The sequence below is a fragment of the Mobula hypostoma genome, chromosome 6 (genome assembly GCF_963921235.1).
Source record: "Mobula hypostoma chromosome 6, sMobHyp1.1, whole genome shotgun sequence".
Lineage (NCBI taxonomy): Eukaryota > Metazoa > Chordata > Chondrichthyes > Myliobatiformes > Myliobatidae > Mobula > Mobula hypostoma.
This window is the reverse complement of record NC_086102.1, coordinates 9,712,178-9,736,381: the sequence shown is the minus strand read 5'-3', so window position 1 is coordinate 9,736,381 and position 24,204 is coordinate 9,712,178. Positions and strand designations below refer to the sequence as shown.

The window sequence follows — 24,204 nt, the reverse complement described above, 5'->3', positions numbered from 1 at the left end:
TATTGTGTGTCTCAACCTCATTTTCCTGCCTTCTTCCTGTAACTTTTGATGCACTTACTTATCAAGAAATCATCCATCTCTGCTTTAAACATATCCAATGATTGGCCTCCACAGCCCTCTGTGGACATAAATTCCACATATTTAACAAGTTCTAGCTTAAGATATTCCATAAGACATGGGAGCAGAATTGGGCCTTTTGGCCCATCAGGTCTGCTCCGCCATTTGATCATAAGTGATCCATTTCCCTCCTCTCTTTATAACCTTTCACCCTGAGTTATCAGGAATCTATCTCCCACCGCCTTAAGTATACTCAGTGGTCTGGCCTCCACAGCTGCCTGTGGCAACTAATTCTACAGATTTATCACTCTGGTTAATCGAAGAAATTCCTCCTCATCTCTGTTCTAAATGGATGTCCCTCTATTCTGAGGTTGTGCCCTCTGGTCCTAGACTCCCCCACCAAAGGAAACATGCTCTCCATGTCCACTCTATCTAGACCTTTCAGCGTCCAATAGGTTTCAATGAGATTCCTCCTCATTCTTATAAATTTCACTGAGTACAGTCCAAGAGCCATTAATCGCTCCGCATACAATAGCCCGTTCATGGAATCATTTTCATGTACCTCCTCTGAATCCTCTCTAATGTCAGCAGATCTTTCTTAGATAAGCAGCTCAAAACTGCTCACAATACTCCAAATGAGTCCCCACTGGCTGCTTATAAAGCCTCAGCATTACATCCTTAATTTTATATTCTAGTTGTCTCAAACTGAATGCTGCCATTCTGTTTGATTTCCTCACCAGCAACTGGTTAACAGTTGCAAGTTAACATTTCGGGAACCCTGCAGGAGAACTCCCATTGTACCTCAGATTTTTTAATATTCTTCCCGTTTAGAAAATAGTGTACACTTTACGCTTTCTATCTAAGGACATGACTATATACTTCCCAACACAATATTCCATCTGCCATTTTGCCCATTTTCCGAATCTGTCTATGTCCCTCTGCAACTTTCCTGCTTTTTCAATATTATCAGCCCCTCCTCCTATCTTCGCATCATCTGCAAACTTGGCCACAAGGCCAGCAATTCCATCATCCAAATCATTGGCATACAACGTAAAAAGAAGCGGTCTCAACACTGACCCCTGTGGTACACCACAAGTCAGAAAAGGCTCCCTTAATTACCATTCTGTCTCCTGCCAATCAGCCAATGCTCTATCCATACTAGTATCTTTCCTGTAATACCATGGCATTTTATCTTGATAAGCAGCCTCATGTGTGGCACTTTGTCAAAGGCCTTTTGATTCTCCTTTGTCTCTTCTCAAAGATTGTTATTTCCTCAAAGAATTCCAACAAGATTTTTCAGGCAAGATTTTCCCTTAAGTTGTAACATTGTCCAGCTTTATCATGTACCTCCAAGTAACCCTAAACCTCAGCAATCAGTAATCAACTCCAACATCTTTCCAACCAGTGAGGTCAGGCTAACTGGCCTATAATTTCCTTGCTTCTGCCACCCTCCTTTCTTGAAGAGTGGAGTGACATTTGCAATTTTTCAGTCCTCCGGAACAGTGGCCCCCAACCACCAGGCCACAGACCAGTACCGGGCCGCAAAGCATGTGCTACCGGGCCGCAAGGAATCGATACGATTTGGCGATATGAAACGATATGAGTCATCTGCACCTTTCCTCATTCCCTGTCACGCCCACTGTTGGAACATGAACACACGCGAGGTCATTACGCACACAAGGTCATTACCCACGCGAGGTCATTACGCAAGCTTCATCCATGTCAACGCGGGAAGGAGATCAACTCCTCGAGCTTGCAAATGAGGGCGGGCTGAAAAGTGCGTTTGACATAACATCTCTGCCAGCATTCTGGATCAAAGTCAAGGCTGAATATCCTGAGATAGCCACGAAAGCACTGAAAACGTTGCTTCCATTTGCAACATATCTCTGTGGGGTGAGCTTTTCTGCAATGAATGCAGCAAAAGCTAAATTGCGGAATAGACTGGACACAAGGAACCCCCTTCAAGTACCGCTGTCTCCCGTCACCCCTCGATGGGACCGTCTTGTTGCAAGGACACAAGCTCAGGGCTCCCACTGATTCAGCGATATTAGTGTGTTGCAATGATTTTATATGTTCATACGAGGAAAATATGTGCTGTGTGTTTAATATTAAATTCATTAGATAAACCCTTTTAGAAACGAAATTGAGTGTATTAGCCACTTATAAATCATAGTCATAGTCATAGTCATAGTCATACTTTATTGATCCCGGGGGAAATTGGCTTTCATTACAGTTGCACCATAAATGATAAATAGTAATAGAACCATAAATAGTTAAATAGTAATGTGTAAATTATGCCAGTAAATTATTAAATAAGTCCAGGACCAGCCTATTGGCTCAGGGTGTCTGACCCTCCAAGGGAGGAGTTGTAAAGTTTGATGGCCACAGGCAGGAATGACTTCCTATGACGCTCTGTGTTGCATCTCGGTGGAATGAGTCTCTGGCTGAATGTACTCCTGTGCCCACCCAGTCCATTATGTAGTGGATGGGAGACATTGTCCAAGATGGCATGCAACTTGGACAGCATCCTCTTTTCAGATACCACCGTGAGAGAATCCAGGTCCATCCCCACAACATCACTGGCCTTACGGATATAAGTGACTTATAGTTGACTTATCACCTATATTCTGGTCGTGATTAACACCCCTACCCCCCCCCGCCCCCCCCCGGTTGGCCAGTCCGCAAGAATATTGTCAATATTAAACCAGACTACAGTGCAAAAAAGGTTGGGGACCCCTGCTCCAGAACCATTCCAGAATCTAGTGATTTTAGAAAGATTATTACTGATTCCTCCACAATCTCTTCAGCTACCTCTTTCAGAACCCTGGAGCATAGTCCATCTGGTCAAGGTGACTTATCTACCATAAGACCTTTCAGTTTCCCCAAGCACCTTCTCCCTAATAATAGCAACTACACTCACTTTTGCCCCCTGACCTTCTTGAACTTATGGCATACTGCTAGTTGTCTTCCACAGTGAAGGCTGATGCAAAATGCTTATTCAGTTCACCTGCCATTTCCTCGTCCCCCATTACCACCTCCAGCAGTCTTATATCCACTATCACCTTTCTTTTACTTTTACGTATTTAAATAATCTTTTAGTATCCTCTTTTATATTATTGGCTAGCACACCTTTATGTTTCATCTTTTCTTTCCTTATGTTTTTTTTAGTGGCCTTCCATTGGTTTTTAAAAGCTTCTCAATCACCCAACTTCCCAATAATTTTTGTTCTATTTTATGCACTCTCTTTTGCTTTTATGTTGGTTTTAACCTCCCTTGACAGCCATGGTTCTGTCATCCTGCCTTTAGAATACTACTTCTTTGGGATGTTATTATCCTGTACCTTCCAAATTGTTCCCAGAAACTTCAGCCATTGCATTTCTGCCGTTGTCCCTGATAGTGTCCCCTTCCAATCAGCGCGGGACAAAGTCCCTTTCATGCTTCTGTAATTCATTTTACTCTACTTTAATACTGACACATCTGACTTTAGCTTCTCCCTCTCAAATTGCATGTTGAGAGCGCGTTATATTATGGTAACTGCCTTCATATTATGATCACTGCCTTCTGAAGGTTCCTTTAACTCAAAGCTGCCTAATCACCCAATCCAGAATAGCTGATCCCTTTGTGGTTTCAACCACAAGCTGATCTAAAAAGCCAACTCTTATGAATGCTACAAATTCTGTCTCTTGGAATCCAGGATCAGCAGCAACCTGATTTTCCCAATCTTTCTGCTTATTGAAATCCCCCATGACTATCGTGACATTACCCATTTGACATGTATTTTCTATCTCCCACTGTAATTTGCAGACCACATTCTGGCTATGTTCGGAGGCTTGTATAAAACTCCCATCAGAGTCTTTTTACCTTTGCAGTTTCTTAACTCTACCCACAAGGATTCTACATCTTCTGATCTATGTCACCTCTTTCTAAGGATTTGATTTCATCTCTATCAGCATTGGACTTCGGGACGAAAGGTCCCGAGTTCGAATCCAGCCGGCTCCCCTGCATGCTTTCCATCCGTGCTGGCTTACAAGCTGGTGACCTCTTTGGTGTAACTTGCTGTAACGTGCCTCGTACGCAGTTCCCCACTACGTCAGAGAGGTGTGGAGAGAAATTGTCCGCTAACCGGAGAAGCTCTGGATGTGACATACCTTTCCTTTTTACCAACAGAGACACACCACTCCGTCTGCCTACCTGTCTGTCCTTTTGAAACAATGTGTATCCTAGGTTGTTAAGCTCCCAACTATGAGCTTCTTTCAGCCACGACTCAGTGATGTCCACAACGCCATACCTACCAATCTCTAATTGCGCTACAAGATCATCTACAAGAGAAAATCTGCAGATGCTGGAAATACAAAATGCATTTTGTGTGTGTTGACAAGATCATCTACCTTATTTCGTATACTGCATACTTCCAAATATAATACCTTCAGTCCTGTATCTGTTACCCTTTTCGATTGGGTCCACTTCTTACACTGCAACTCATTCCACTGACTGCGGTTTTGCCCTATCATCTGCCTGTCCTTAGTCTCATTACACACTGCATCTGCCTGTATACCAACTGCTCCATCTCCATCTCCAGCCCTATCACTCCAGTTCCCATTGCTCTGCCAAATTAGTTTAAACCCTCCCCAACATTTCGAGAAAACCTGCCTACAAGCCTTGCCTTATGCCGGCCCCCTAGGCCTGAGTCGACGTAGTAGTAGTAGTGCCTACAAGGATGTAAGAACGTTGCCCAGATTCAAGGGCTTGAGTTATAGGTAGAAGACTGAAAGACAAGGACTTTGTTCTTTGGAGCACAGGATACTACGATATAGAGGTGTATGGAACCATGACATTGTTGGATTACACTGTATAATTGTTATTTTTTTTTTGCAGCTTAACAATTACCTGCATGTATTTTATATAACTACTTATATACAGTACTGTGCAAAAGTCTTAGTCACATAGGGAGCAAAGGATGTTGGGAATGGTGAGGATAGAGTGCTGCAGGAGTGGTGTGGATCGGGTGGCAGAGAAGGAGTGCCAGGATTGCGGGGAAGAGTCCCAGCCCTGAGACACCAGACAAGGTCATTTCATTCCAAACAATAGGTTTATTGATTATTACAGAATGTCTCTCTGGTGCTTCCTGCTCCCTCCCCTCTCCCTTCCCTTTTCCCAACCATGATTCCCCTCACCCTGTCTCCTTCCCTCTCTCAGTCCACAATAGAGACCCATATCAGAATCAGGTTTATCATCACTCACATGTGTCATGAAATTTGTTTTTTATGGCAGCAGTACAGTGCAATACATAAAATTACTACAGTAATGTAGAAGTCTTAGACACCGGCGCTATATATGTGTCTAAGACCTTTGCACTGTACTGTACATGTAACTGTTTAATATGTTTCCTAGTGGTCACAGTATGTATGTGCAATTGTTCAGTGTACCCCCAGTGGTTACATTCTCTAGAGTTGCATTATTTGAATACATTTAACAAGGTGCATACATGAGTGTGCTTAACAAACTACGAGGCCGTAGTATTACAGGAAAGATACGAGCATGGATAGAGCATTGGCTGATTGGCAGGAGGCAAAAAGTGGGAATAAAGTGAGCCTTTTCCTGATTAGCTGCCGGTAACTAGTGATGTTCCACATGGGTTAGTGTTGGGACTGCTTCATGTTACGTTGTATGCCAATGATTTGGTTGATGGAATTGATGGCTTTGCGTCCAAGTGTTGAGGAAGTAGGTAGGCTGCAGAAGAACTTGGATTAGGAGAATGGGCAAAAAAGTGGCAAATGGTCAGGAAGTGTATGGTTGTATACATTGGTAGAAGGAATAAAAGCATAGATTAGTTTCTAAACAGGGAGAAAATTTAAAAATCCAAGGTACAAAAGGACTTGGGAGTCCTTGTGCAGGATTCCCTAAAGGTTCATTTAATGTTCAGAAGGAGGCAATGGCAAACCACTTCTATAGAAAAACTTTTCAACAGCAATCATAGCCAAAGACCGCAATCACCCATGTTGTACAACATGGCACATGATGATGATCATATCAGCCTTGACCACCACCCCTGGGAATGTGTTCTTGGTACCCACCATCCTTTGTATAATAAACCTACCTCTAACATCTCCCCTAAACTTTCCTCCACTGACATTAAGCAGATGAGGTCCTGAAGTACAGTGGAAACTTTGTTTTGCATGCCATCTATACAGATCATTTCATCTCATCAGTGCACTGAGGTAGTACAATTGAAAACAATAGAATGCAGAATATAATTATTAACAATTAGCTTCTTTATTTGTCACATATACATCAAAATATTGAAACCTACAGTGAAATGCATCGTTTGTGTCGACAACCATCCCAGTCTGAGGATGTGCTGGGGGCAGCCCACAAGTGTCACCATGCTTCTGACACCAACACAGCATACCGATTCACTATCACTTTCTAATCTGTACGTCTTTGGAATGTGGGAGAAAATTGGAGCACCTGGAGGAAGCCCACACAGTCACGGGGAGAATGTATAAACTCCTTACAAACAGTAATTGGGAAATGAGCCCTAATCCCTGATTGCTAGCACTGGAAGTGTTGTACTAACCACTGTGCTATCGTGTTGCACTTAATGGAGAAAGTGCAGCACAGGTAGACAATAAGGTTCAAGATCATGAGCAAATACTTGTGAGTTAAATTGTTAATCTTATCTTATGAGGGAAAAGGTGTGGGCCACATCTGAAAGTCCCTTTTCCTTCCTTTGCATTGCACTCTTTGTTATGTTTACTTTTCCCGGTTTTGACTTGTTTGGTTTTGGTCATACTGATAACAACATATTTGGACCTGTATAAAAGACAAGTCATTCCTGCCTAACACCCATACCCCTGCAGCACAATGAAGATTCTCATTGTTCTCAGTGTCCTGGTAGCAGTTTCCAACGCCAAAGTCCTTGGAAGATGTGAAGTTGTTGACATTATAAAAAGCTCCCAGCTACATCAGTTCACTCAATATTCCGTTGTGGATTGTGAGTACCAGCTCCTCTTTTACTTATTACAATTACCAAATGCAGTTGTAGTTTCTAGTAACACACGTCAAAGTTGCTGGTGAACGCAGCAGGCCAGGCAGCATCTATAGGAAGAGGTGCAGTCGACGTTTCAGGCCGAGACCCTTCGTCAGACGAAGGGTCTCGGCCTGAAACGTCGACTGCGCCTCTTCCTATAGATGCTGCCTGGCCTGCTGCGTTCACCAGCAACTTTGATGTGTGTTGCTTGAATTTCCAGTATCTGCAGTATTCCTGTTGTTTGTAGTTTCTAGTGTTTGTTTAAAAGTCATTTGCCTTTGGCATCTGGGCATTCCTATCAAGCCATCTTTTATTTTGCTTCCCTCGTATCACCCAGGGAGCTGTCTTCTTGAACCACTTCTGTCCTAGTGAAGATATTCCCACAGTATTATCAGGGAGGGAAGGATATAGACCCAGTGTCCATGAGGGCCCAATGATATATACTCAATAACCATTTTATTAGGGTCACCTTGTACCTAATAAAGTGGCCACTGAGTGTATGTTCATGGTCATCTGCTGCTGTTGCCCATCCAATTTGAGGTCCAATGTGTTGTGCCTTCAGAGATGCTCTTCTGCACACCACTGTTGTAACGTGTGGTTATTTGAGTTACTGTCACCTTCCTGTCAGCTTGAACCAGTCTGGCCAATCTCTTCTGACCTCTCTCATTAACAAGGCATTTTTGCCCACAGAATGGTCACTCACTCGATATTTTTATTTTGTTTGTCTCACCATTCTCCATAATGAGTTCCCGCCATATGATTGGCTGATTAGATATTTGCACTAGCAAGCAGGTGTACAGGTGTACCTACTAAAGTGCCACGATAGAAAATTGTTGAGGGGAGTGGGATGCATGTGGAGGTCTGTTCTCCTAACACTGTCTTTCTTGTTGGCAGAGGTCAGAGGGTTGGAAGGTGCTGACTGGATAGACTAATTGACTATCTATGAATTGGCTGAAATCACATTCAGAATTATTTATAGTATGACATTGAAACTTACAATGAAATACATCATTTGCAGGTCAAGATGTCCACCAATGTTGTTTCTCATATTTAGTTGTTTTTTAGGTTCGTAGTGATGGTTTTGGGACTAGAGAGCAGAGTTTTGGATTTAGAGGGAGTTAGGATTTAGGGGTCATTAGTCAAGAATCAGGGCAGTAGTTTGAGTGCAGGTTGGGGCCATCTTGACTGATGTTCGGGATCTCAGGAAGTAGTCTATTCGCCACATCCCCCTACAAAATCCTCCTTAATACTCATTTGGCATCTATGAGGGCAGAGATTTCCCTCCTCTTGTTACCTGCTTAACTGCCCTATAACCTTCACCTCTGGCAAAGGGCAGTACTGCAGAGCAGATCTGTCCCACTGGCTATGGAAGAGTTTAGGACTGTTTATTGCAAGCTGCTTAGGACACACTAGACCCATGTTGCAACTTTGTGGGGCGACACAGTAATGCAGCAGTTTCTGTAACGCTATTATAGCGGTAGCTGTAAGATTGGAGTCTGTACGTTACCTCTGTGACCATCTGTGCGATGCAGATTTCTCCCACAGTCCAAGCCGTACAGATTAGTTTAAAAATGCAAACATGAGGAAACCTGCAGATGCTGGAATTTCAAGCAACACTCATAAAAATTGCTGGTCCTGATGAAGGATCTTGGCCCGAAACGTCGACTGTACCTCTTCCTATAGATGCTGCCTAGCCTGCTGCATTCACCAGCAATTTTTATGTGTGTACAGATTAGTGTTAGTACGTTGTGGGCACGTGATGTTGGTGCTAGAAGTGTGGCAACACTTGACAACTGTGTTGATCACTGATGCAGAACAATACATTTCACTCTCTGTTTCAACGTACATTGACAAATAGAGCTAATCTTTCAATCTTTATTATTTTATATTATATGAAATTTGAAAAACGCTGGCTGTCTGAACCAGCTTGAGTAATCAGAGTCAGAATCAGGTTTAGTATCACCGGTATATGTCGTGAGATTTGTTGACTTTTCAGCAGCAGTACAATGCAATACATAATACTAGAGAAAAATGAATTACAGGACGTATAAATATATTTAATTTAACTGTTGAATATAAGTAGTACTGAAAAATGGAAATTAAAAAAAGCAGAGTGGTAACGTTCATGGGTTGAATGTCCATTCAGAAATTGGATGGCGGGGGTGTGGTGGGGAAGAAGCTGTTGCTGAATTATTGAGTGCATGCCTTCAGACTTCCCTCCCTCCTTCCTACGGAAGCATTGAGAAGAGAGCATGACCTGGCTGATGGGAGCCCTTTTTGAAGCATCCGTCCTTGAAGACATCTCAGATACTTGTGCTCATGATGGAGCTAAGTTTACAACACTCTGCAGCTTACTGTGCAGTTGCAACGCCCCCCCCCGCCCGCCCACAACCCCCTCATACCGGACGGTGACGCAGCCAGTTTGAATACCCTCCGTGATTCATCTGTAGAAACTAGCAAGTGTTTTTGGAGACATAACAAATCTTTTCAATCTTCTTCACAAAAGTTAGGTCGCAGACCACTGGAAGAGGACAAGGAATATTAAGCTAAATCCTCAGCATTAATCACTACTCTCTAAAAGATAGAATCATGAAGATATACAACACAGAAACAGGCCCTTCAGCCCATTGAGTCCATGTGAGCCATCGGCTGCACATTTAAAAGAGAGATTAAAAAACGTAGAATGGCTTTATTTGTCCCATGTACATCGAAACATACAGTGAAATACATCATTTACATCCAAACCAAGGAGCATTGTGTAAGTGTCGCTCTGTTTCTGGTGCTAACATAGTATGCCCACAACTCACTAACCTTAATCCGTAAATCTATGGGATGTGTGAGAGGAAACCATTATGCTAATCCCACGCATTCACCTCATTTCACCAGGGGCAATTTACTGTGGCCGGTTAACCTTACAAGAATTTTAGGATGTGGGAAGAAATCAGAGTAGTCAGGGAAATGCATACGATCACAGGGAGCACAAGCAAACTCCACACAGACAGTACCCAGGGTCAGGATCATACCCAGGTCTCTGTTTCTGTGAGGCAGCAGCACTACCCACTGCCTATCATGTTATAGTCATAGAATGATTTAATTCAAACAGTGGCTCCCCAGCACTGTTACACTCTGACTCTAATATTTGCAGTCTATAAATTGCCAATGTCAAAGTAAAGTTATTATCAATGCACGTATATGGAACCACATAGTACCTTGCAATTCCTTATCAAGTGGATCAATTTCAAATCATTCAAATGGTTCTATTTAATATCAGTATACTACCTGAAATTCTTACTCTTCATAGAGACATCCATGAAACAAGAAACCCCAAACAACGAACATCAAGAACCCTAAAGCCTCCCTCCTCCCTTCCCCCATCGACACCCCCACCCCCATACCATGTAAAAAAATAGCAGAAGTCCCCCCAAAGAGACCTTGATCTAGAGACAATCAAACACTACAGTCCATAACCCGACTCTTCGGAATTTCAGACAGGCAAGGGAGAGAGAGATCACTCCTGCAATAACGAGAGTGGGAGACCAGCAACTCGCTGTTCCGACGTTAAAATCTTCCACGTCGCTTATCCAAGCCCACCCCATCCCCCGACTCGCGAATCAATGGGCTCTCACTCACCACCAAAAGAGAGAGAGAGTGGTCGCTCATGTACGGGGGCCTTCCTCCGACAGCAACACACACCACCTGCTGTCCCGTTGTTTCAGTCACCCATGACTCTTCAGCTGATGAAATCAGCGAGGAATCAGGCCATCCACAGGGCCGGTCCCCAAAGGTGCACGTCTTCCAGGCTGCTCCTGGCGATATCGAAACACCAGGCCATACAGCCAGTCCGAATTTACAGAAAAATAAAGAAATACAATACAATTGATGAGAAACTATTCATAAATAAAGACTGACAATGTACTAAAGAAGACAACTAGTGCAATTAAAAAATTAATACTGAGAGCATGATTTGTAGAATTCCTTGAAAGTGAGTCTCTAGGTTGTGGAGTCAGTTCAGAGTTGTAGTGAGTGAAATGATCCACTCCGGTTCAGGATCCTGGTGGTTACAGGGTAATAACTGTTAATAAATGTTTCTTGTTGCAGGTTGCACCCTGACTATCACATCACAGCAAATTCCTAACGTGGGCGGTGAATAAAGTTGATCATTGACCTGTCTCCAAAGTTCGAAGTTTATAGCAAATTTATTATCAAAGTACATATATGTCACCATATTCTACCATGACATTAATTTTCTTGCAGGTATTCAGAGTAGAACGAAGAAATGCAGTAGAATAATTGAAAATGCTACACACACAATCATAGACTGACAAGCAACCAATATGGGGAAGAAGTGAAACTGTGTAAATACACAATAACCCACAAATAATAAATTAATAAATACTACCCAGAATGTGAGCTGTAGAGTCCTTGAAAGTGAGTCCCCAGGTTGTGGAATCAGTTCAGTGTTGAGGTCAGTGAATTTATCTACCATATCAACTCGTGCAGATACTCTCAGGGACCGATGAACTTGGACCCCAAATCAGTACTGTTTCAATAATTTTTCTCCTTTGAAGTGCAAGGTCTTGTGCTCAAAAGCATTAATCATTTCCTGTTAAAATTGGTTTCTTTGTCCTGTTGTTGCATGTTAATCTTCATTCCAGGGGTGTGCCTGGCTTACCATGCAAGTGGTTACAACACGATGGAAGTGGGTCGAGAGACAAAGGATGGAAAAATATGGGCCACTAACTACGGGATTTTCCAGATCAGTAGCAGATATTGGTGCAATAATGACCAAACCCCCGATGCTGTAAACGGCTGTGGAATACGGTGCAGCGGTAGGTGAATCAAAGTTCAAAGTAAATTTATTGTCAAAGAACTAATATGTTACCATATACAACCCTGAGATTCATTTTCCAGCACCCTTTTGCAGGACAAATTTAGATTCAGATTCATTTATTTATCACATGTGCATCAAGTGTAATGTGGCGTTTGCATTAACAACCAACACATACAAGGACGTGCTGGGGGCAGTTTGCAAGGGTCACCACACATTCTAGTAGCAGCATAGCATTCCCACAATGTTCAGAAGGGCAAGACAGAGGAGAAAAACAGAAACACAATAGAATTTTATGAGAGGCTATACTTAAAAAAAAACAGGACTGACAAGAAATGAATGTGCAAAAGAAGACAAGTTATGCAAATAGAAATGAACACCGCTAGGGATAAGAAGTAAAGAGTACTTAAAAGTGAGTCTGTAGTTTGTGGAATCATTTGGAGTTGTGGTGAGTGAAGCCAACCACATTCGTTCAGAAGCCTAGTGATTATAGAAACATAGAAAACCTACAGCACAACCTACAGCTCTTCGGCCCACAAACCTGTGCCGAACATGTACTTACCTTAGAAATTACCTAGGGTTATCCATAGCCCTCTATTTTGCAAAGCTCCATGTACCTATCTAGCAGACCCTATTGTTTCTGCCTCCACCGCTGCCAGCAGCCCATTCCACGTACTCAACACTCTCTGTGTAAAAAACTTACCCCAGACATCTCCTCTGTTCCTACTCGTGCTAGCCGTTTCAGCCCTGGGAGAAAGCCCTTGACAATCCACATAATCAATGCTTCTCATCATTTTGTACAGCTCTATCAGGTCACCTCTCATCCTCTGTCACTCCAAGGAGAAAAGGCCAAGTTCACTGAACCTATTCTCATAAGGCATGCTCCCCAATCCAGGCAACATCCTTGTAAATTTCCTCTGCACCCTTTCTATGGTTTCCACATCCTTCCTGTAGTGAGGCGACCAGAACTGAGCACAGTACTCCAAGTGGGGTCTGACCAGGGTCCTATATAACTACAATATTACCTCTCGGCTCTTAAACTCAATCCCATGATTGATGACGGCCAAGCACCGTATGCCTTCTTAACCACAGAGTCAACCTGCACTGCTGCTTTGAGTGTCCTATGGACTCGGACCCCAAGATTCCTCTGATCCTCCACACTGCCAAGAGTCTTACCATTAATACTATATTCTGCCATCATATTTGACCTACCAAAATGAACCACCACACACTTATCTGATTGAACTCCATCTGCCACTTCTCAGTCCAGTTTTGCATCCTATAATGTCCCACTGTAACCTCTGACAGCCCTCCACACTATCCACAACACCCCTGACCTTTGTGTCATCAACAAATTTACTAATCCATCCCTCCACTTCCTCATCCAGGTCATTTATAAAAATCACGAAGCAATGGGGTCCCAGAACAGATCCCTGAGGCACACCACTGGTGACCGATCTCCATGCAGAATATGTCCCGTCTACAACCACTCTTTGCCTTCTGTGGGCAAGCCAATGCTGGATCCACAAAGCAATGTGCCCTTGGATCCCATGCCTCCTTACTTTCCAAATAAGCTTTGGGGTACCTTATCAAATGCCTTGCTGAAATCCATACACACTACATCTACTGCTCTACTTTCATCAATGTGTTTAGTTACATCCTGAAAAAATATAATCAGGCTCATAAGACAGGACCTGCCATTGACAAAGCCATGCTGACTATTCCTAATTATATTATGCCTCTCCAAATGTTCATAAATCCTGCCTCTCAGGATCTTCTCCATCAACTTACCAACCACTAAAGTAAGACTCACTGGTCTATAATTTCCTAGGCTGTTTCTACCCCCTTTCTTGAATAAGGGAACAATATCGCAACCCTCCAATCCTCCAGAACCTCTCCTGTCCCCACTGATGATGCAAAGATCATCGCCAGAGGTTTAGCAATCTCTTCCCTCACCTCCCACAGTAGCCAGGGGTACATCTCATCTGGTCACAGTGACTTATCCAACTTGATGCTTTCCGAAAGATCCAGCACATCCTCTTCCTTAATATCTACATGCTCAAGCTTTTCAGCCCACTATAAGTCATCACTTCAATCACCGAGATCCTTTTCCGTAGTGAATACTGAAGCAAAGTATTCATTAAGTACCTCTGCTATTTCCTCTGGTTCCATACAGACTTTTCTACTGTCACACTTGATTGGTCCTATTCTACAAAGAACATAGAACATAGAATAGTACAGCGCAGTACAGGCCCTTCGGCCCACAATGTTGTGCCAACCCTCAAACCCTACCTCCCATATAAGCCCCCACCTTAGATTCCTCCATATACCTGTCTAGTAGTCTCTTAACATCTTATCCTCTCTCACATCTTATCCTCTTGCTCTTCACATACTTGTAAAATGCCTTGGGGTTTTCCGTAATCCTGTCCGCCAAGGTCTTCTCATGGCCCCTTCTGGCTCTCCTAATTTCATTCTTAAACTTCTTCCTGCTAGCCTTATAATCTTCTAGACCTCCATCATTACCTATTTTTGAACCTTTTGTAAGATCTTCTTTTCTTCTTGACTAGATTTGCAACAGCTTTTGTACACCACGGTTCCTGTACCCTACCATCCTTTCCATGTCTCATTGGAACGTACCTACTCAGAACCCCACGCAAATATCCCCTGAACATTTGCCACATTTCTTCCGTAGGTTTCCCTGAGAACATCTGTTTCCAATTTATGCTTCCAAGTTCCTGCCTAATAGCCTCATATTTCTCCTTTCTCCAATTAAACGCTTTGTTGGGTAATAACTATCATGATGATGATAATACCTGATGGTAATACCTATTCCTGAGATCTGAGGTTCCAGTAACTCCTGTCTGATGGTAGTGTTGGGAAGAGAACATAGCCTGGATGGTAGAGGTCCTTAATGATCGATGTTGCTTTCTTGTGGCAGTGCTCCTTGCAGATGTGCTCAATGGTGATGTCAGTAGTTCAGCTCAATGTTGTGGACCAAAGCGCCTGCTCCTGTTCTCTGCTGATATATGTTCTATGTAGTTTAGTTCAGAGTAGTGGTGAATGAAGTGTCATGCAGTTCAGTCATAGTAAACACAATGCTGAGCTCATTTCTATTTACAGGTTAAAATAATACAGAAGTATGGGAATGATTGTGCATGGATAGTTCATCTTTCCTGTCATCTGGTAATCTGATCCTGATCCCTGACTCCTTTCCATCACTTACAAAGCAAAGGCCAGCAGTAGAATGGAGCAACTTGCATTTGCCTGGATAACAACTACACCAACAGTGAACAGCTGAACACCAGCTCTGACAAAGCAATCCGCTATTTGGCAATGCAGCGACTATATTGACCATTCATTCCCACCATACCGATGTACAATGGCTGCAGTCCGTATGATGTCCTGTGGTTCCTCACCTGGTCTATTCTGACAACACCTTGCAAAACCACAACTTCTACCGCTCTCTGCAGCCTTCCCTTTGAAATTCCCTAAATCCTGACATGAAAATTCATTCTAATCATTATCCTGTCATATCAGATATACTGTAGGTCATATATGTTATTTCATTAGGACCACGTCTGCAGTCTACAATTGGTATTGGTGTTGACTATACAGTAGAATACAGAACACAGAACATCATCCATATACTTATCTAATAGTTTCTTAAATGCACCTAATGAATCTGCTTCTACCATCTCCAATAGTATTGATTATTTTTATCACATGTGCCAACATATTGTACAATGAAAAACTTAGAAACTGTTTATACAGATCAAACGATTATAGGTATGATAATATATAGGTAGAATAAGGTAAGCAATCACAACACACATAAATTGTAAAAGTGACAGAGTAAGTGCGGTGAGGGCAGACAATAAACTGCAAGATCACAGTGAGGTAGATTGTGAGGACAAGAGTCCATCTTATCCCACACGAGTCTGATAAAGTGGGTCTGAAGATATCCTTCAGCCTGGTGGTATGTTCTTTCAGGCTTTTGTATCATTTGCCTGATTGGAGAGGGGAGAAGAGAGAATGCCCAGAGTGGGTGGCGTATTTGATTATGCTGGCTGCTTTACTCAGGCAGTAAGAGCTTTTTCAGATCATGGGAATTGCTGCATTATATGGTTGGGCTCATTGGTGTTATTAACGTTATTCAATTCTATTAAATTTACAAAGTGCAATGAATAGAGAAAGTGAATGGGCAGAGTTTTGGGAAATAGATTGTAATATAACCAAATGAACATTCACAGCTGTGGGACCCATACCCCAGCAAACCTGTAAGATCTCTCTCCCAGTGAGAGTCAGTGTGTAGAACTGCACCCAACTGAGAAACGTTAACATAAACAAAAACTTCACACCATGTTAAAAGTTTCTCCCCCAGGCAGTTCATCTGATCAACCATTCTAGTTAACCCTTCCACCCTTCCCTCTCTCTGTTATCTCAGTCACTGCACTGGACTGTAAACACTTTAATCACTGCTTACAATGCTGCTTACACTGTAAATACATGCTGGTATTTATGTATTTTTGAACATTTATTCCAGATCTGTACTTTAACCTCTAAATTTAATTTTTATAAAATACTTTCCATTTATACTTGTTAAATATTGTTTTAGTTGCATGTTGCACCCTGACTAACATACCACAGCAAATTCCTAATCTTTTAAACTATAAGGTGAATAATGTTGATCCTTTATCCTTGATAAGATCCAGGGAGAGTTGCTATGCCTGTGATTCATTTCCAGGGAAGGTCAAGGTGTGTGTGGGCCCATCCACTGGGAAAGTTGGGGCATGGAACTGAATCTGAATGCAAGTTAATGTGTGTCAGTTTGTCATCCTTTGCGCATGGGATCCATCCCCAGGGAGGATCGGTGAGTGTGTGACCATCCCCCAGTGAGCAAAAGGTCTACCATATAACTAGGTCAGATTTTATGCCTCTTTACAATGGTTGGCATTCTAACGTAATGCTTTACAGGGCCAATGATCAGCAATTGGGGTTCAATTCTCACTGTTGTCTGCATTCTTTCCTTATGGTTGGCTCTAAACGCTGCAACTCCTTCCCCTACAGCACAATGGAGACCTCTTCCCCCAAAGGAATGCTGTAGTTCAAGAAGGTTTCTTATCATCACTTCTCAAGGGCAGTTGGGATGGACAATAAATACTGGTTTTGCCAGCCATACCTGGGTCCTAAAGAACCCAATGTCTGCACGTCCTTGTCTGAATCCAGGTCTTAATCCAGGTCCACTGGTGACAGGAAGCTGAAGAAGACAGACTGTCTTGGGGTTCGAGGTGTATATGTATGTATGAGGAATAGGGCTTGTTTTGCCATGGCGATATTGTTGTTTGTTATGTACTGTTTTGTTGTGTTCTGTGTTGTTCTGCCGAGCATTGTGTTGGCGTCGGAATGGCAGCATTAACCTTGAATTAATATATAAGATCGAACAAATTCTAGTCCCACCTTCCTCTTCACCACTGATTGTGTAAGTTACTGTTAGTACCTAGATTGGTTCTAGGTGCATTCACATGCTTCCTAACCTATAACCCTCCAAAGTTGGTCTAATCTAATATTAGATTTCTTATCTCTCTGCAGAGCTCCTGGGAGATGACTTGCAATCTGATATTGAGTGTGCAGCCAAAATAGCCAGCCAAGAAGGAATGGAAGCTTGGTGCGTTACCCTCTCCCCTCTCTATTTTATAATCATGTCTGCAACTGAATGTTAAATCACCATTGTCTTTTATGTTCAAAAAACCGGCTTCCCGGTGACTTTGAGAGGACACCAGCCATTGAGCCATAGAATATTACATCACAAACAGCTCAGATACATTAAGATCTATGTTCATGAGCACCAGCTCACTGATTCTGATTCAAATCCAGCAAAGGCTGTATTTAGAGACGTGAAGTCAAGATGAATTTGAGATTTCCTAGATTTAGAGACACAGCACAGTAACAGGTCCCTATGGTCCAATGACCCCAAGCTGTCCAATTACACCAATATGATCAATTAACCTACTAATGTGTACATCTTTGGAATGCTGGAAGAAACCGGAGCACCAGCAGGAAACCCACACGGTCACGGGGAGAATGTACAAACTCCTTACAGGCAGCGGTGAGAATTGAACCCGGGTCGCAGGCGTTGTTATAGTGTTATGTCAACTGTTACACTACCGAACAAAATCGTAGACATTACCAGAGAGAGGGATGTGTGGAAAAGCTTGCGACAATGAAGGATACGTATCCTAACATTGCGGCATCAAGGGATGTCTTATTCCTCTTATACTGTGCAATGTGCTACAGAGTTTTGTTAAAAAAAACAAAGGGACGGTGTAAAAGGTGCAGGAAAGTGAGAATATAAATGCTAGAAATGCTGCAGATGCTGGAAATCCCAAAGCAACACAGAAAATGCTGGAGGAACTCAGAAGGATAGGCAGCATTTATGGAAGGGAATAAAGAGCCAACATCTTGGGCCAAGACCCTTCATCAGGACTGGAAAGGAAGGAGGAAAAGCCAGAATAAGAATTCTGGCGGGAGGGCAAGGAGTACAAGCTAGAAGTTGATAGGTGAAGCCAGGTGAGGTTGTAGGTGGATGGGTGGGTTAAGGAGAATGGAATTGGAGGTGATAGGTGGAAAAGGTAAAGGACTGAAGAAGAAGAAGAAGAAGAAGGAATCTGATAGTAGAGGAGAGTGGACTCTGGGGAAAAGAGAAGGAGGAGGGACACCATAGGGAGGAGATAGGTTGGTGAAGGATTGGAATCAATTTATAGATTCATCATATCAGACAGCATTGAAACAGGGCTTTCAACCCAGCTCATCCACTAAGAACAAAATACCTATCCAACTTTGCACTTAGCCCATATCCCTCTAAACCTTTCCAATCCTTGTATCAATCCAACTTCACGTGGCAACTTGTTCCATATGCATATCACCTTCTGTGTGAAGAAATTTCCCCACAGGTCCCTTTAAAATATTTCCCCTCTCGCCAGAAAACTATGCCCTCTAGTACTTGGTTCCTTTACCCCCAGAATAAAATAATTGTTCTGACCTCTTAGCGCCCTCTTGTACACATACATGTCAAATGGTTTTCACCCCACACAGTGAAGATCTTTATTCTAACACCATGTAATTCAGTGATGTCATTGCTAGTAATCCTTTCTGCCTTCACAATGTCCATAAGACATAGGAGCAAAATTAGGCCATTCGACCCCTTGAGTCTGTCCATATCCTTCCATTCTCTGCAGATTCCCATGTCTATCTGAGAACTTCTTAAATACCTCTATCATATTTTTCACCCACCACCACCAGAGAGGCCCTACATTGGATAGGGTGGAGTGCAGATGCTGCGTCCCAGCTGTCTACATGATATGCAAGCCAGGGCTGTACGATATGGAGAGCAAGCTGTTCCCATGTAGCAAGCCCCCACTCTCCGTGCAGCTGATGAATCCAAAGGACCAGCAGAGACCAATACAGCTTGACACCAGTGGCGTCGCTGGAATTGCCAGACAGCATTGAATTCAACGTATGACTCTCTTAGGGGCCACAGGTCCAGATTTTTCCTCAAGGTTTATACCCGAAGCCTTCCCCATGAGTTGGCACAGCCGTAAGGCTTGAGATCAGAGTTTTCCTTCTCTTAGATGAGCTGCCAACCATCTGCCTGAAGCGACTGGTTTTAAGGTGCCATCTTTGCTCCCTCTCTTAGCAGTAGAAGCAGCCTCACTAGGCTTAGTAGCTAAGCTACGCATCAAGACCAGGAGCTGGGCTCAGTTCTCGGAGACTATTTGAGATGTGCACCATTGGGAGAATTTAATTGGAAGTGGGAGCTTATCCCCACTATCACCCCAGTGTATGGCAATCACGAACAGCTCTGGTATCTCATTCCAGCCACCCACCATTCTCTCAGTGAACTCACACAAAATACTGGAGGAACTCAGCAGGTCAGGCAGCATCTCTGGGGCGGGGAATAAACAGTTGACGTTTCAGACTGACACCCTTCGTCAGGACTGGAAAAGAATGGGGTAGAAGCCAGAATCAGAAGATGGGAGGCAGAGGAAGGAGTACAAGTTAGCAGGTGACAGGTGAGACCAGGTGAAGAGGAATGTCCGTGATAAGAAGAGGGGGAATGAAGTAAGAAGCTGGGAAGTAATAAATGGAAAAGGTTAAGGGCTAAAGAAGATGGAATCTGATAGGAGAGGAGATTGAAGCATGGGAAAAAGGGAAGAAGAAGGTAGTCATAGTCATAGTCATACTTTATTGATCCCGGGGGAAATTGGTTTTCGTTACAGTTGCACCATAAATAATAAATAGTAATAGAACCATAAATAGTTAAATTATATGTAAATTATGCGAGAAAATAAGTCCAGGACCAGCCTATTGGCTCAGGGTGTCTGAACCTCCAAGGGAGGAGTTGTAAAGTTTGATGGCCACAGGCAGGAATGACTTCCTACGACGCTCAGTGCTGCATCTCGGTGGAATGAGTCTCTGGCTGAATGTACTCCTGTGCCCAACCAGTACATTATGTAGTGGATGGGAGACATTGACCAAGATGGCATGCAACTTAGACAGCATCCTCTTTTCAGACACCACTGTGAGAGAGTCCAGTTCCATCCCCACAACATCGTTGGCCTTACGAATGAACCAGAGGGAGGTGATAAGTAGGTGAGGAGAAGGAAAGGAATGAGAGGGTAACCAGAATTACCATAAGTTAGAGAAGTCAATGTTCAAATGTCATTGAAGTTCTTGTGAAGTTCTTGCAATGATTGATAATATATGTGTTGGGTACTCTTGCTTTTCAGGAGCACCTGGGTGGAGAACTGCAAAAATAAATGGATTGGCTACTACTCCTATTTTTGCTTCTGAAGCTGGAGCAGATCTTAACTGATCAGAAGTGTGTGGTGTCAGACACATTATCGAACCCAAGTCTCCCCCATCTTCACTAAATGAAAAGCTGTGCACAAAAGGGACTTTCCCTCTATCTAATAACACTGAAATAAATACATAAATATTAAATGCCGTGTGTGGTCATTTTGATATGATATGAGGAATTAAATGTAAGGGGGTTTCGATTTTTATATTACTGCGGAGGCTAATTAAAATGGCATCTCTGTTATGTTAATCTGAGGAATGTGGCCTTGTTGTCTTAAACGCTGAGAAAGTTTGCGCTAGCAGCTTGTTGTGGTTTAGAGGGTGATAAGAAATACATTATTAACCAATTGGGATAGTTGTTATAGTTTTGGTGTATTTGAAGATACTGTTTGCGAGGGGGTTTTGGGGAGAAGGCGGGAGAGCGAGGCAGAGGATGGACGAGGTGCTGTGAGTCCGCTAACGGGGTCGGACCCCGAGCGGGACGTTCGGCAAGGAGACAGAGACGGATTCGTGTGGAGCGTCTGGTCGACCACCGTTGTTGGTCCCAGGCAGCCGGTCGAGGTGGTCCGAGGGGGTCGCAGGGTGAAGAAGAAGAGTCCTTGAGCTCCAACGGTTTTTGTGCACGAAGAGATTGAACTTTGATAAGTGTGGCGCCTTTTATTTTCCTTTTATATTTTATTCTCTTTTAATTATATAGTTCCAGTAATATCTATAAACTGTATATCATTTAATTGCATCTGGTGTATTGTCTGTTATTTGGGCGGGGTGGGGTACCTCACACAGCATCCACACAAACTAATTAGTCCTGACGAAGGGTCTCGGCCTGAAACGTCGACTGCACCTCTTCTTACAGATGCTGCTTGGCCTGCTGCGTTCACCAGCAACTTTGATGTGTGTTGCTTGAATTTCCAGCATCTGCAGAATTCCTGTTGTTTGCACACAAACTAATTACCCAGTTTGGCGGGGCCGAGGCTGTTTCCCTAGACGACAGCGAGCCGAGCGACCCTGAGGGTGGCCAGGGGGGCTACATAAATAATGATGAAATGTTGGGAATCAGAAGGAGGCGACAATGAAATGTTGGGAATCAGAAGGAGGCAACAATGAAATGTAGTTTCCCCTCAGACTCCAGTGCTTAAGAAATAATAATCCCATCCTACCCAATCTCTCTTTACTAAACAAAATCCTTCATTCTAGGCAATGTCCTGTTGAATCTCTTTGCACTCATTCTAGTATTACCGCATCTGTTCTGCAACGCACACAAAATGCTGGAGGAACTCAGCAGATCAGGCAGCATCTAAGGAGACGAATAAAGAGTCGACGTTTCGGGCTGAGACCCTTCATGAAGACTGGAAAGAGAGGGGAAAATATAAACCCGCATAATTAGACCTAATTCGTTAGAAGTTAATTAAAATGGAGCGGCAACTTTTAGGGTGAATGCACACAGTCCTTTCCCAAGTGTTCAGAAATCAAGAATCGAGGACATGGGTTCAAGGAGAGGGTGCAGAAATTCCGTATGAACCCATGCGGCACAATTTTGACCTTGATAGTGGTCTGGATATGGAATGAGCTGACAATGAAAGTGCTTGAAGTAGATACAGGACATAAACTATATTTAAAGACACTTGCAGAGTGTCAGATAGGAAAGGTTTCGGGAGATATGGATCAAACAATGGCAAATGGGAAAGGATTAGATTGCGGTCATGGCTAGCATGGACCAGTTGGGCTGAATGGCCTGTTTCTTTGCAGTACTTAAGTCATGGGATCAGTTTAATGAGAGGGAACTTAGAATGTAGAACTATACAGTACAGGAACAGGCCCACCAGCCCATAATGTTGTACCAAACTTATTAAGCTAATGATACACAACAGGGCAGGCAAACTCTTTGCTTCTTCGGTACTAAATCAACTGGACCAGATGGTGTAGTCCACCTGGTCTGGGTTACTTATTTACCTTCAGACAGGCAACTCTATTGGTAAAGAAGCATTTTGTATCCACCTATCTGAAATTGTTAGTGACCACCAAACTCCTGAGGCAAGAGGCAATGTCTTCTCTCCAATAACTTTGTCAAACACCGTCCATAATATAAATTTCTCAAGCTCAAGAAGAAGACCATATCTCACTCTTTCTAGTCACACAGAAGATTCTGTTTGAACTATATGCCCATTCTAAGTAATTACAATACCCTTCCATACTTTATATTCATTTTTCTCTGTCGTGGCTGCATGTGCAGCTGTCACCAATATCTTGTCCTGCTCCAACCATGTTGATGCTGTGGACAAGAAAGCACATCGGTGCCTCTACCTCCTCAGAATATGAAGTAAATTTGGCAAGTCCCTATTGACCCACACCAATTTTTACAGACGCATTATAGAAACCATCCTACCCGGATGCTTCACAGCTTAGTATATCAGCTAGTCTACCCACTTAGTCCATCAGGAAAAACTCCCCTCCATGGACTCTGTCTATGCTTCCCACTGCCTCCGTACAGCAGCCAGCGTAACAAAAGACAGCTCTCAACGTGGACAATCTCTCCTCTCCCCCTTTCCAGCGAGCGAAGATACAAAAGCTCACCAGGTTCAAGGACAGTTCCTATCCATCTCCTGTAAGACGATTGAGTGGACATCTTACATGAGAAAGATGGACTCTGGATATGTCTAACTAACACCTTGTAAACTTTGCACCTTATGATCTACCTACACAGCACTTTCTCTGTAACTGTGAACTTCAGCTCTGAGTTCTGTTATTTGCTTTTGCCTCAGTGTCCATGTGTTCTGAAATGATCGGTATGGATGGCAAAAACATGTTTTTCACTTCAGTGCATGTGACAATAATAAACCTGTTGCCAATTACCAACTTCAATTATCTTTCTGTTTCCTGAGCCAGTGATTAAACAGCTCCACTCCCAGAAGCAACCCTTGTGCAATATCACTTCTGTTGTGTTATCATTTAATCAAAGAGAATGACAGGATTAGTTTTGATATTTGCTTGCATTTATTTTATTAAGTTGTGAATGAGAGCTGGTCCCTGCATACCTGGCGTTGCAGTGATCTCAGCCATACGGAGCCAACTGCTAACAGGGACGTACACAGGGTTGGGAAGAGATGGCAGAAGTACTTCCATTTCAATCAGCAGCCCTCGACGAAATGCTGAATTGACCTTCCCCTGCAGTTATTCACCCAGCCGTACCTGTAAAACACGAGTGTCAGAAATAATCGGAGACTGAAGGGTCCGCAGATTTTTGACTCCGTTGTCTGCCTGGTGCCTGGGGTTAGGACACTTCATCTGGCCTACAGAGAAATTTGGAGAGGGAAGAGTAAAGAACCAGATACTGTGGTCCGTGTGTGTACCAACAACAGAGGTAGAACAAGGATAGAGGTTCCATTGAAGGAATTTGAGATCACTGATTTGCTGTCTGAACCACTTGTATGTTGTA

The 24,204-nt window shown here is 43.1% G+C and overlaps 1 protein-coding gene and 1 long non-coding RNA gene across 4 annotated transcripts in view; one reads left to right on the top strand and one right to left on the bottom strand.

The window, feature by feature from the left end:
• The window catches only part of LOC134347818 (uncharacterized), a 49,991-nt gene extending 38,898 nt beyond the window's left edge, over positions 1–11,093 (bottom strand). For all 3 annotated transcript variants that reach the window (XR_010018273.1, XR_010018275.1, XR_010018274.1), the window contains exon 1: positions 10,718–11,093. This is a non-coding gene — a long non-coding RNA (uncharacterized LOC134347818). The remainder of the gene's footprint in view (positions 1–10,717) is intronic.
• On the top strand, positions 6,864–20,885 carry LOC134347817 (lysozyme C-1-like). The gene is made up of 4 exons (XM_063050271.1): positions 6,864–7,051; positions 11,743–11,916; positions 17,505–17,580; positions 20,702–20,885. The coding sequence occupies exons 1-4, from the start codon at positions 6,922–6,924 to the stop codon at positions 20,763–20,765; spliced, it is 444 nt and encodes a 147-aa protein (XP_062906341.1). The 5' UTR covers positions 6,864–6,921; the 3' UTR covers positions 20,766–20,885.
• The last annotated feature ends 3,319 nt before the right edge of the window (positions 20,886–24,204 follow it).

Excerpts from the sequence above, each read along its gene's own strand:
- LOC134347817 (XM_063050271.1), top strand. The coding sequence starts at position 6,922 with ATGAAGATTCTCATTGTTCTCAGTGTCCTGGTAGCAGTTTCCAACGCC. Across the intron at positions 7,052-11,742 it reads TCAATATTCCGTTGTGGATT|GGGTGTGCCTGGCTTACCAT; the intron begins GTGAGTACCAGC and ends TCTTCATTCCAG. Across the intron at positions 17,581-20,701 it reads CAAGAAGGAATGGAAGCTTG|GAGCACCTGGGTGGAGAACT; the intron begins GTGCGTTACCCT and ends CTTGCTTTTCAG.